The sequence below is a fragment of the Myripristis murdjan genome, chromosome 21 (assembly GCF_902150065.1).
Source record: "Myripristis murdjan chromosome 21, fMyrMur1.1, whole genome shotgun sequence".
In the NCBI taxonomy this organism is placed as follows: Eukaryota; Metazoa; Chordata; class Actinopteri; order Holocentriformes; family Holocentridae; genus Myripristis; species Myripristis murdjan.
The window spans coordinates 1,715,863-1,730,562 of record NC_044000.1 but is presented as its reverse complement, the minus strand read 5'-3'; the positions used below and the strand labels follow the sequence as shown (position 1 = coordinate 1,730,562).

At 38.8% G+C, this 14,700-nt stretch overlaps 1 protein-coding gene across 4 annotated transcripts in view; it reads left to right on the top strand.

Moving 5' to 3' along the window:
- Positions 1-14,700, top strand: part of rab3gap1 (RAB3 GTPase activating protein subunit 1) — a 65,450-nt gene that overhangs the window by 29,048 nt on the left and 21,702 nt on the right. For all 4 annotated transcript variants that reach the window (XM_030081211.1, XM_030081210.1, XM_030081212.1 and 1 more), the window contains exons 18-19: positions 4,805-4,942; positions 12,247-12,474. In XM_030081211.1, coding sequence (XP_029937071.1) covers positions 4,805-4,942; positions 12,247-12,474 — 366 coding nt within the window. The remainder of the gene's footprint in view (positions 1-4,804; positions 4,943-12,246; positions 12,475-14,700) is intronic.

Genomic DNA, 14,700 nt, shown 5'->3' with positions numbered 1-14,700 from the left:
AGAGTAATGCCTGGTGTTATTATCATCTAGTCAAACTTCTATCTCAAAGAACAACATATCAGTTAACACCGCAAATGCGCGTTCTGTCTAAATAAATAAATAACATTGGAAGATGTTGCAATGATGAAGATGATGGAAAACATGCCGTTTTTCCCTTTCAAATACCATTGTCCCAAAGACAGAAATTTCTCATTTGCAGGACATCACATAAAAGTTTGGAGACTGTCTAATTACCTGGAGTCACACAGTTTAAAATTGTTGATGTTTAATTCAACACTTTAATTTCACTGTCATATCAAAGATGGAACTAAGATAGCATTTTTCCACCTTCATAATATTGCATAAAAGGTCTTTTCCGAAAACGGGTTGGTTAGATATGGGTTAGACACAGAAACCTTTGTACATGCAATTGTTTTATCAGGACTTTAGAACTGTAATGTCCTGTTTTCTAGCCATTCATTCGGTAGTATTAAAAACTTTCGACTCTTATAAAATGCTGTTGCTAGAATATTAATTTAAACTAGAATGTCTGACCCCATTACACCTCATTTTCTCTCTGGCTCCCAAATCAAGCCAGACGTTACTTCAGAGTGCTTCTCCTAATTATAAATCATTACACAGGCTCTCACTGTCATATATATCTGACCTCATCATCCCTTATTTACCTTCTCGTATCCTGCAGGATGCTAGTTACTTCACTGTCCTCAGAATAAATAAGAAATCCTTAGGGAATTGCATGTTTACTGCTGAGCTTCACTTCTTTGGAATTTTCTTTATTTGATTAGGCAAGTAAATTCTTTGGAAATCTTAAAATCCAATTCTCTAATTTAAAAAATACAACTAATCTACTCACTAAGTGTTAATTCTAATAATTTTTTTTTGTAGGTTTGATTCAGGAAAAAAAACAAACAAACAGAAAGTGAGTTAAATATTTTAGATTTGTCTCCAGTGAAGTTGGTTTAACTGAATTTCCTGACTGTTTAATGTAGGTTGGCCTCAGTTTTTAGCCATACAGTCACGCCTTAGCCTGTATGGCTAAAGCGTGACTGAAATACTGCCTAAATTGTCCACACACATAGAAGCTTAATGTTTGACTTTATTAAACCAAAATCATTACCTTCAAATAATAGCATGAAAAGAAAGAATTGACAAAAGTTTTATTTTTGGTCAACTGTATTGTGTTGGAAATGGCATATCTTGAGAATTGCTTTGAACTGGCACAGGTATGCACTGTAAGGCAAGGCAAGGCAGAGCAAGTTTATTTGTATAGCACATTTCAACAACAAGGCAATTCAAAGTGCTTTACATAGAGCATAAAAGACATTAAAACAATATAAAAGCAACACAAGAAAACATACATAAAAACAATTAAAAAGTGTTAAATTTAGGAATAAAAAGAAGCTAAAAAGAGAATAAGATGATAAAACAGGATTTTAACCCTTAATGTGGTTTAATGGAAGGCAGCGGCAAACAGAAAAGTCTTCAGCTGTGATTTAAAAGAACTGAGAGTCGCAGCAGAGTTTGTTCCAGATATGTGGAGCATAAAAACTAAACGCTGCTTCTCCATGTTTAGTTTTTACTCGGGACAGAAAGCAGACCTGTCCCAGACAACCTAAGAGGTCTGGATGGTTCATAATTTAGCAGCAGATCAGAGATGTATTTTGGCCCTAAACCATTTATTGCTTTATAAACCAACAGCAGTATCTTGAAATCAATTCTTTGACACACAGGAAGCCAGTGTAAAGATCTGAGAACTAGAGTGATATGATCCACTTTCTTGGTCTTAGTGAGGACTTGAGCAGCAGCATTCTGAATCAGCTGCAGCTGTCTGATGGATTTTTTAGGGAGACCTGTGAAGACAGCATTACAGTAGTCAAGTCTACTGAAGATAAATGCAAGTTTTTCCAAATCCTGCTGAGACATAAGTCCTTTAATTCTTGATATATTCTTAAGGTGATAGTAGGCTGACTTTGTAACTGTCTTAATGTGGCTGTTGAAATTCAGGTCTGAGTCCATGACTACACCAAGATTTCTGGCTTGGTTTGTGGTTTTTAACATTATTGATTGAAGCTGAACTAACTTTTAATTGTTCTTCCTTGGCTCCAAAAACAATCAGTTCAGTTTTTTCTTTGTTTAACTGAAGAAAATTCTGGCACATCCAATCGCTGATTTATTCAATGCACTTACTCAGTGCTTGTACTGGACTATAGTCCTCTGGTGATATGGTTATGTAAATTTGTGTGTTGTCTGCATAACTGTGGTAGCATATTTTGTTGTTTTCCATAATCTTAGCTAGTGGGAGCATGTAGATGTTAAACAGAAGAGGCCCCAGAATGGAGCCTTGGGGAACTCCACATGTCATTTTTGTCCACTCAGATGTGTAATTACCTATGGACACAAAGTAGTCTCTGTCCTTTAAGTAGGATTTCTGTACTGAATGTCATCTTTCTAGTTAAATTTGTTGACCTAAAAAATACTCAGACATTCAGCAGATACAGAAAAAAATACCAGTAAATGATCATTAATTTTTTATGAGTAAGACTAAGGTATCAGTTTTTATAGTGAACAGCCAAACTGATGCCTTTTCTGATCTCTCTACCTCCTTTTTTGACTCTTTCAATCCACATGTATCAATCCTCTGGAGGTGAATGGAATTTCAGCTTTCTGAACACATTTGGTGAACGTACTTACAAAATTCAGTGTTGAATGCAATATTTTGCATTCAACAGTAGCAGTATTGAGATCGCTGCAACCCAGAATGGTATTCTCTTTCTATCCCTCTTTCTTCTGACCTCTCTTTCCCTTTTTTCCACTATTCCGCCTATTACCTCACTCCTCGCCCTTCTATTATTTGTCTTCCTGCTACAATGGGGAAGTAGAGAATGGAAGAGAGCGTAGGGATGTTGGCAGCCAGAGACTCAGACTGATGTTTGAAATGCATGGCGGTGCTACTTCATTTGTAATGAGGCAAATGGCTTGCTCAGCAGTCTCACCTTCTCCAAGTTTAATTAGTCTGCGCAGATAAAGGTGTTGTTTCGCCCTCATACCTCTGCCCTATTTATGCACTTTGCACTCTCAAGAGTCTGTCTAATGGTGCCTCTGATTCAGGTGATGTTTCTTGTTTCATTACAAGTTGCTCAGAAGGTATTGAGGTGGGAGACGCTTTGTTTTTTCTTTTATCCTATCCCACCCCTTGCCGGATGAAAATGTGCCTATGTATTAGTCAAAGAAAATGGAAAAAAGGACTGTATGTCATAAAAGCAAATGATGTCCAATTTGTAAGTGCATGGTATTGTTGGTAGATATAAATTACGTGTGTAAAAGCAGGCTCAGACCTCAGTGGCATCATCTGCATATGGACTGGGGCATGGTGCCATATTACTATATGCTGAAAACAAAACAGCACTTTAACTGCTGAGGCACCGAAGGTCAAGACAGACACAAATCAGGTTACTAAATACATGGCAGATACAGTAATTGGAACACATTGTGAAATTAGAACTACAGTATTATGCAGCAGAGGCCAGAAGGGATGGGACCACTTTTCTATGATTTTTGACATCTTTTGTGGCTCTTTTGATTATAGGCCTACTTTAAAATAATAGCTCAAGAAGGGAAAAAGCTCAAGGCCACACTTCTGTCTAGATGATAGTGATGACACTGAACCTGCCGCTCATCATTCATGGAAATAACAAGAGTGCTAGCTAAAAGCTCATAGTGTAATTTAAATGTAGCTTGCTACAAGACTCATTAGTGTGCATGCTTCAGCAAAGCACACTACACACTTATTTACTTCTTTATTATTCTTTCTCCTACTTATATAACTCTCTCTCTCTCTCCCTCTCTCTCTCTATATATATACATATATATGTATGTATATATGATATATGTGCGTGTGTGTATATATACATATATATGTGTGTGTGTGTGTGTGTGTGTGTGTATATATATGTATATGTGTATATATGTGTGTGTGTGTGTGTGTGTGTGTATATATATATATATATATATGTGTGTGTGTGTGTGTGTGTGTATGTGTGTATATATATATATATATATATATATATATATATATATATATATATATATATATATATATATATATACACACACACACACAACACCAAGAAGAAATGCAAAAAAAAATTATGAAAAGCATGTTTGAAAATCCTCCAAAGGTCTTCCAAGTTAAGTGACAATTCATATAGCATAAAGCCTGTTTATTTCTAGACATTTAGTTATTTATTTATTCCTTCACATGGGTAGAGCATCCGATTACCAGCTATCGTGCCCTCACACTCTGGCGCAGACTTGACATAATGACGTAAAGCACTACAGTTAATGTCAAAGTACATAAGACTGAAGTCTGCGACAGCTGAGTCTGCGATTCAGGAGTGACATTTGGATCCAGCCTAATAGATCCAAATGGTGCTAAGTATGGGCTGATACCTAAAGCTGTATACTATATACTGTATCAGTATCATTATTGAAAAAGTGATATCCTTAGTACTAGCTATGCCATTACTACTGCTGGTCCTACCAGCAAAACAGATTTATGCTAATAAACACAACATAGTCATGGCAGGAGCAGTGCCAATACTCTTTTTTTGTAAACCCAACCAGGGAAGAAGAAACTACTGCTCACTGTGGCAGTTTATATATGCCGTTGCAGTACAGCAAATGAAAAATCCTCCAGCACAAATGAATTTAACTGATTGATTGAAAAATATACGTATGCCATATAAATAGACAATACCTCATTTCCATGCTAATTCCAGTGCTGTGTATGTGTTGGATCATCCAGGAGCCTGCTCCCATGACAGAGGATCTCTTAGAGGAGCAGTCTGAAGTGTTGGCCAAGCTGGGCACGTCAGCCGAGGGTGCCCACCTCCGTGCCCGCATGCAGAGCGCCTGTCTGCTCTCAGACATGGAGTCTTTCAAGGTCAGATGGACACACACACACACACACACACACACATAGAGAGAGAGGGAAAGAGAAAGCCTACAGAAACCCAAAGCTGGCACATACAGAGAGGAGGACAGGAGCACGCACACACACACACACACACACACACACACTCACAAACAGCATAGACACACATTGCTGGTGAACTGGGACAGGGGTTCTTTAGTTGCTATAAGGCCTCTCCATCAGTGTGTCAAACTTGTTGGCCTTATATTAGATTCATGCCACCTTATCTGACATGAACCTGGGGTACAGTCATGCTAACTACATTATCAGTGAACCACTAGCTCACCAAAATCTAGTATGATGTCTGATCTGGAACAAAGTCTGGAGAAAAGATTGTCTGAGAAAGTTATAGGCTTTTTGTCAGGGTCTCCTTATCTTTATTCATTCATTTATTTATTTATTTATTCAGCTTACTTAAAGTACTTAAGTACTTACAGGCAGAATGAGTAGGGTTTGTTGCAGTTGCACTTGCAATTTGTAAACACAACATTCAAAGCTGGCTCCTCCTCCCCGACTAAATTAACTGCCAGCAGAAAGTTTTCATTTTATAAAATGTTGACAGAATGAAAACATTCATTGCGCTGTCTAGGGAAAAATCCTCTCTAATTGGCAAAATTGGCACTCAAACTTTCCGATTTTGCAGCAAACCACTATCAGTTATATTTGAAAAGCTCACACTCCTCAAGCTGTATAGTCTAAGTCTCCGGTGTCCTGTCAAATGCTCAGTACTTTTCAAATACACATATTTTTGCTCAAAACTTACCAATGTTTTTGGAATATGAGTAAAACTTTCTTTGTCAGGGATTGATGGCAGCACATGGTGAGTTGTTGATATAAAAATTATGCAGTATGGGTGAGGTATCCCTCTAAAGCTTTGTAAGTACTGAGTATTTGCAGTACTTGAAGGTTCATTATATAATTTATCAGCTGTATTAACATGGGAGCATATGAAAGCCAGAAATCTCAGCACCCAGCCAAGTAATGGTTGAGTCATTGGCACTGATCAACAGCCCTGTCAACCCCTGCATATATATATATATATATATATATATACACATATATATATATATATATATATATAATGGTCATTTTAGTCCATGAGGCTGTGAAAATTTTAATAGCTGGACAGGTACACTAATGTTTTTTTTTTTTTAACCTATCTATTGAAACGTAGGAGAAAGTTGATGGTTTGCAACACACAGCTTTACGTCCACATGACAAAGTGGGTTATTATGCAGGCGTAGAAATAACTGCATTTATCCACCTTACAGTAGCTTTGTTTTTTAATTAAGTATTTTTACTGTTACTTAGTGTATATATGTTTTTGCCTAAGTATTGTATAAGATACGTTTCAGAGGACATTACCATTGCTGTGTAAAGATTTTGTAGGCTCTCCATGAACAAAAAAAGACAACAAGAACAACATAAACTGACCAATTATAGAGCCATTAACAGTGAACTGTCAGTCAGGAAATAAGAAAGAGTGATCTGGCTTTTCTTTGTTGGTGCACCTTATTTGTCATTTTAAAATTTCCCAGTTAAAAGATTTGAGTTTGAACTTTGCACTCTTGTTATCCTCGAACTCAGCTGAAAACATCACATGTAACAATGTTCTCGTTTCTAAAAAGTAACTCAGTAATCTGTTAGAGTACATTTAAAATTAACTGCTTTTTACTTTTACTGAAGTAGATTTGTACACAATTTTTTCCACCAAGGTAAGACACCAGCTTTTATAATACAGTCAAGATGTGTGCTAGATGTGTGACATCTAGTCTAATAATGATTGACATTTGAGATTCATTCTAATGTGCTCCTGTCAATTCAGCTTAGCTCAATACAACTTTATTAATCACAGAGGGGATTTATTTTTACTTAGCCTTTATTTAGCCAAGTAAAAACCAATTGGGATTCAAAATCTCATTCAAGTGTGACCGAGACAAGAAACCAACAGAACAACAAGTTATAGTACAGAACAACACACATAACATGGTCCCACAAAAATAGATGATAGAAATGATAGAAATGAAATAAAACAGCAGCATCCTCCCAAATGAAAACAGTCCAAGAATGGTCCAACCAGTGAGTCACTTAAAACCTCTTCCACTTCACCCCCATCTTTCAGACCAGCAGATGTTGAGGGGGAGATAAAAGGTCAGCAGTAGATGCCACATAGAATTGGTATTTATCATCTGAAAGCTGGGGACCTGAAGATTGATTTGAAATGTAGCTCAGCACTTGCCTTTGCATGTCTGCAAAGGCAAGGCCCATGGGTGCCCATAGAACCCATTTTCATTCAGAAATGTTAAGATGAAAATTCAAGGGGCCAACAACCTAACATGACATACCTATAACTAGTGGATTCCTTAGGTCATCTAGGGTCCAGAAGTGAAGGTATCATACCAGTATACCTTCATGCTAGCTTTAAAATCTGCTACAGTGCGCTACAGCCTCTGAAAGCCTCTCCTGCATCAACCTGCCATACTACACTATCATGTGCACTCCTGCACTCTCCCACTATGTCCACAGCGACTGAAGCATACAGGGATGCACAGAAGCAAGTGGCAAGTGGATTACACAATAACGGAATGTTTTAATGGGTAGTAGAATTTGAACAATGTTAATTTTATCAACGGCGTTGAACTATTTTCATTTTTGTTTTTGACAGTCAGTGCCGTGATAGGTAATCCACATTACATAGTTAACTAACTGCTTAGCTAACAAATGTCAAGAAACACTGACATCTAACAGGAAAACGAAATGGCCAACCAAAAAAATGTCTGACTTTTTCTTACTCCCTGATCGTCCAAACCCTGCCTCCTCTACATCAGATGCTGAAGATACCGAGACCGACTTGAACAGTTAAAGTTCTCACCTACAGTCATCCCAGTTGGACTTGGTCTATATACAGTCATTGCTAGATGATACCAAAAGGCAGCTAATTGAGTCTCCCGTGCCCACAGCTCCCTTACCTGCAAGGCAGTTTAAATCAACTTTGTTACAGGAGTTTCCCTAGTTACATTATTAAACAACCATACATATATATAATTTTATTTTTTTGTCTAGAGCCCATATTAACATAGTTTTGTCAGCATTTAAGGTAACTTACACATAGTTGCAGCTTTGCAGGGTCATCATTAATTGTAGGGGCCAAACAGTAAACAAATGTGTAGTCAGTGTAAAAAATGAAAAGCATACATTTGACACATTATGACCAATACCATTTATATACCTATTGAATAGTAAAGGACATCTATAAACACTGAACCCTGGGATACCCCTTTGGAGATATTAAGAACTTTTGAAGAAAAAACTTGTAACTGGACACAACATGTTCTGTCATGGAGATAGTCAACAAACCAGCCAAGTGCTTGTTCTGAACATGGAGTGGTCAACCTTTTAATTGTATCTCCTGGGCAAAGTCCGATGGATATTGTGGATTTACGACCGTCTTCCACTCCATCTGTGATTTTCTTGTGAGTGCTCCTGAAGCTACAATTATTGACAGATTCTTTCAATATTTGGTAGCGGCATTGATTGTTGTTAGGCCACAACACCTGTCGATTGTCATTGCCATGTTCGGGGGATAGACACTATGAGCACCCAAAATTTTCAGTTATCATAACGGTTATCTTGAGCTCTAAAGAGGCCTGATACTCAAGATTTTCTGATGAATACAACTCTACCTGCCAAGATTTTAAATTCAGGGCACTTCTGCTCTAACCTGAAGGGAATACAAGCCCCACCCCTGTTTTCCCTGGCAAACACTAACATTCACCCAAAAAAGGGATGCAACTTTTTTGTCACATTGCGGTGCCCTGTTTTTTTAGGTGCCCCACTAAAGTGCTCTATTTTCGAATGTATTATCTGGCGCATTCTACTCACAAAGCTGGAAGTTCAACAAAAGCTGACGCTGAAATGAGGATGTGTGAATCCTGTGTACTCAGGTACTGCGGTAAATAGCCCCCCCTAAGCTGGGAGAATGGCCTCTAAATTTAGCGGGGAATGGGCCTGTAATTGTGCTTAGCCAAGCATAATCTGGCATTTTGGCTTTAATTACCAGCTCCCTCTGGGCACAGAGCAGACACAGGATGGCTATGATGAATGGTGTGACTTAGGAATATGACAGCCTTAGCATCCTGGATGATCCACCAAGCCCCTCTCTTCCCCCCAATACCACTACTACAGTACTTTCTCTCACACACATACACTCACAGGCAGTGTCTTTTCCTGAAGGGGACATCAGGAGCAGCTCGCTCCCCCTGGGGCTACAGAGAAACCTCCTGTCTCCAAAATGCTGGGTGAGATCCTGTCATCAATCCCTCCCAGCAGCCAACTGTCGCCATACTCCCCCATCCCTCTCATCAGCCACTGCCTCTGCTATACAGCCATCGTTCTCATTAATTATCCAGCTTGAGTGGAGCACAGAAAGTTACAGAAAAAGACACACACAACATTATGTGGTGTGTAAAGGTCAAACACTAGCAAAAGTTCCAATGGATGGCTTTGTCAGGTGGGCTCATTCCTAGAGATGAGGTAGGGAAGCCACTTCCCAGTACTGCTCTGATTATGAGCCAGTGAAATTAGAATGAGGCACTTCAAAGGTGGCTTTGCTGCTGATATAATGGGCAGAATTAGCAGTGTTTGCCATCAGACCATGTACTTAGCTAAGATTTGGCAAAAAATATTTGATACCTCCACATATAGTAGGGATGGTAGCTTTTCATGTGCAATCTTTTTTTAAAAGTGTAAATTTAAACCTTTTGATATGTCTGTCAGACGTTATTTCTAAGTTGAGGAGAGTGGCCAGTCTGATTAGTATTTTCTTTGTTATTATTAGAAAATTGATTGTACAGTAACTGAGAACATAGAGAGAGGAAGAGGGCACAGCACACAGTAGAATATCTTCAACCTGAATAGTTTGTGTTCTAGAATCACCTATCAGCCTAAGGGAAGTGGAATGATTTCATGGGACTGAATCTGTTCCAAGCAGACACCAAGGCCTGCCAGGACTTGGCCTGCGGTGTCCAGTTTGGCCCAAGTTGGTAAGGAAAACCTCTTTATGCTTTGGCTGTCCTGGGCCTGAGGTGGAAGGCAGGGAATTAACTCGATATGCTTTAAGGTCTCTTATTCACAGCTATACACTATGGGCCCTATCTTGTGCCACCCGCTACCCGCTGCCACTACCCGCTACCCGCTGCCACTACCCGCTACCCGCAAATTGCGGATTTAGGAACTTCCGCTATCCCTAAATGGTATCTTGCGCCCACGCTACTCGCTATCCATTATACCGACTCGTCATTTGCACCTGGAGGTGTGTCCGTGGGCGTGTGGGCTGTTACGAGAGCGCGCCCAGGCGGCTTCAATGCACACCCCGACGGAGCCTCACCACGCATACGGTCGGACTGATACCGGGATGCCGCCGGAATGGACTGAGTATATTACTCATATAGACTGTTTAGAGGAAAGACTGTTTTAATTGGACACTTACGCCAGCACGTTTTATTGTTTTATCATAAGCCAGCAGCTGTGCTATATTTTTATTTTTAATATTTTATTTGCCCAATCTACCTTGTCAATAAATTAGTTTACACATAGTTCCACCTCTGCCTCTTGTGTGTGTGTGGTGTGACCCGGGGATTTTACTCAATCAGTACAACCTTGTGACACGTCCACTTGGACACATGTGGCTCCACCTCCCGAATTAACTCGCCTATAATATAATATATAATATTTATATATATATAAAGCCAACTTGCTTTAGCCTCAGTAGAACCCCTGAGAAAATCTACCTCCCTCTCTCCATCGCGGGTTTAGGATTTAGGATTTAGGATAGCGCAGCCTGCCCTTAAAGGCAATGGCACCTGGCACACTGATTGGTTTAACTGGCGTAACGCCCAAAACACGCCTATGCATAATATAGCGGGTAGCGCAGGTGTTTTGCGGATAGCAGGAGGTGCACAAGATAGCAACTTTTACGGGGGAACGCCTCTTGCGCAACCCTAAATCCGCAAATAACGGGTTTAGGGAGTCTGGCGCAAGATAGGGCCCTATGTTTCCATCCAAAATGTTTAGAATATTTTAAGTGCATTTTGGAAGAAAATGCAAAATCATGCGGGTTTCCATCAACCCCATTACAGGAATTATCCTGAAAAGGGCACTTTAACACTGTATAATCAAATGCTGACAGCTAAACAGAGGATGGGAAGAGTGGTTATTACAGTTCTCAGTTATACATACTGTAGCTGTAATGCAGCCAAGAGACGCTGGTGAAATGGGCAAGCAGAGGCCCATTTTATTAGGTCCAAAATAACTGCTGTTTCAATCAGATGTTATCCATCATGTACCAGGGTCATGCTGTAGATTCCTCCTTCTATAGAATGCCTCCTGATGCAACTGCAACACATACGCAGCACATTTCAGTTCAGAAAACGATGTTGATATTAATAATTGTAGGTCAGTAAATTTTACCAGAATATGTCATGTGGCTCCTTGATAGTTCTGTGCAAAGTATAGAGATTAATTGTTGAAGGGCAGTTATCCATGGCACTACACCAGTGCTCAAAGTAGTTCCTTGGGTTTTTTTTTTTTTTTTTTCTGTCAAAATGGCTACTGTGAAAATGGTCCATTGCGAATACTGTGTCGGTTTTAATTGAGTTTACTCCTATTCGATTTTTCAATACTTCCACCTCATTCAAGCACATAAACATTTGTGCAAATTTTGTGAGTTTTTGAGAATTTCTAGTGTTTCTATTCAGTTTTTTTTTTTAATGAAAGATTCAAAATTCGCTTAAAAATAGGTGGATGGAGATCCAGCTATATAGTGTTTATGTAATCTTACATATCAAGATATTGTTCCTGTATCACAAAGGTTATGGAACTGAAGGAAGGTAATAAAACACTTCCTAATGTTAGTGGAGAAGCAATGGTACAACTCTGCGACTCTTTATTTAAGAATGTTGAAACATTTTGTGAAATGAGCTCCAAATAGACATCTTTCATTTCATTGCTAATTTTTGCCGCAGTTGGTGCAAAGTTTTGCTGAGTGTTTAAAAGGAAATGCTAGTGCCATCAGTGAACTTAGTTCTTTCAGTTGTGGCTGGAGCTGGAGTCCTTATGGAGTATCACAACCTCATATTATGTGGTCCAGTATGGATGTCAGAAAATGTTCTTGATACCATAGTAGTGGACATGGCCGCAGATTCAGATAAGTGTACTTTGAAGTATTTGCTGTCAGTCTAGATTGAAATGTTGAAAATGGTTTGTTCTCTCCATAGGCTGCCAACCCAGGCTGTGTTCTGGAGGACTTTGTACGCTGGTACTCACCCAGGGACTATGTGGAGGAGGAGGTGGTTGATGACAAGGGCAACACAGTGGTGAAGGGTGAGCTAAGTGCCAGAATGAAGATCCCAGGAAACATGTGGGTGGAGGCCTGGGAGACAGCCAGGGCCACACCTGCACGCCGCCAGAGAAGGCTGTTCGATGACACCAAAGAGGCAGAGAAGGTACCTTGCAGTAGAGCTTGACATGGGTTTTATCATTTGCACCCGGTCCAGCCCATATCTGAAATATGCAGAAAAATCTACTAATATCACTTACTTAAACACAGTTGTTGCACAATCTTAAAAAAAAGATCCTTTTTACTCAGGCATATATGAAAAATATCATAAAACTTCAGTTATTAGCACAAGCTTTTATTTGCTTTGATCATCAAAAGCAGCTAGCCTGTATTTGGGACCTGCATGTATGCAGGACCTGCCTTTATTTCCTTCTGCACAACACTATTGCACTGCAAAAAAGTAAAAAAAATAATCAGAGGATACCAGGAAACTACTTACATGGGAAAAAACATCTCTCAGAGCTTCCCGAGGCCAATTTTTTCTTTGTCTTTTTAAGATTTATGCACCCACAGTCAAGTGTCATAGGGCTCATATCAGAAGAGAACCTAGAGCTTACTGAGTACAAAACGGAACATACTTTGCAATGAAAATAAATAATAATAGCATTTTTCATCAGTATTTTTAGATGCAAAGCACCTTATATATATCCAAAATGTTACTCTACAGCAGCATACTGATAATAACTAGTCTGCAATGTAGTTTCATATCTATGATGCTGTGTTCCTTGTTGAGTAAGACCATTTTGTAAGCCTGAGCAATTGTTCAAATGTTGCCATCATCCTGTTTTCTTCTTGGTTCTGTATTGTGCTTGTAATTGTACTCGCTTTGTGATCCTTTATTGTTTTACAGATTATTCTGTTTACCTTTTTCATTTGCTTTAAAAGTTCTTAATATTTGAGTAATTTGAAAAGTAAAATGTATTTTAAATGCAAATGATTTGATATGGTTTGAAACTGACCCACCTCAACTGAACCCATCGGATCTCATCATATCCTGTCAGGTTTGTGTATAAATATCGTGTGTCTGTGGAGGGGGTTATCTTTAGAAAACATTAGGTTTTTGTAGTACTCTGTTGCCTGGGAGATTAGCCATGGTCAAACCCACACACTGCCAGGAGAGACTATTTGATAACACCAAGGAGGATGAGAAGGCAGCGTTGTGGATGGAGTTATTTGCAGGCTTGAGGAACAGTCAGTGGGCTGTTAACAAATGCTCAGTGGACTGGTAGAAAGCATGGTCCATGCCCACATGCCCTCCAAGGAACTGGAAAGGTAGGCTTGTTCAGGACTAAGAAAAAAAACTTCTGGAAAAGTTATGGAAAACCCTAATTCACTTTCTGGGTCCACTGACTCTAAATAGTCCCAGATTAATCGTCATGTAGATTTAAATTATCTGATTTCCAGGTGAAAGACTGGTGTTCAGGTTTTAGGGCTGTGCCCCCACTCACAGTTTTCAGAGTTGACTCACATTCAGCCTTGCAATATGGCGAATCAACTCATTGTCCGCTCCCCACCCACACCCCTCAGCAGTCCTCATTTTTCCTCCACTAGCTCTGTGGTGATCTTTTGTTTGGTACTGTGGGTATGACTTGATTTTGCATACTTGCATGTGATGTATTTTCAAGTTGACATTGAAGTGTTTATGTCCTAAGAGTGACCATGGGCTTAAGTGCTGTCCTCTGCAATTCTCCAGTCAATTAAAACAATTATTTCTAGTTCACTAAAACTAAACTAAAAACTAAAACTAGTTGTGAAAAAACATTTTATTTAATTAAAATAAAAATTTGACTTTAGAAAAAAAATGACAACTGACTGAAACAATATTATGTACTGTTTATTAAGACTGGGATATTGACATGACTGGGAAGTGCTACTGCATTCACAAAGAGTTGGCCATGGATTGGAATACCTGTTCTGACAACAACCCCACATATTAGAATAAAAAAGAACTCCAAATAACTCAACTAAAAACAAACTTAAACAAGCAAACACACTCTCAAAACTAATTGAAACTAAACTGAATTGAAAACAAATTTTAAAAATAAAATAAAAATAAAAACTAATGAAAAATACAAAACAATAATAACTGTTAGCAATTAGATTTTTTTTATTGCAGAGAGCTCTCACCTTAACTGAGTGCAAAACACACAAGCAATAACCACACTGAAGGTGTTGCCAGAACCAAGAAAAACATGCATCTTGTGGATTAACAATTGCCAAATTTAATCACTTATATTCTTTTTATCATTTTATCCTTGCACCTTCTCATTTGTATACAATATTTTATCTCATGGACTATAACTTGATATATGTGTATTAGTTTAGTGTAGTT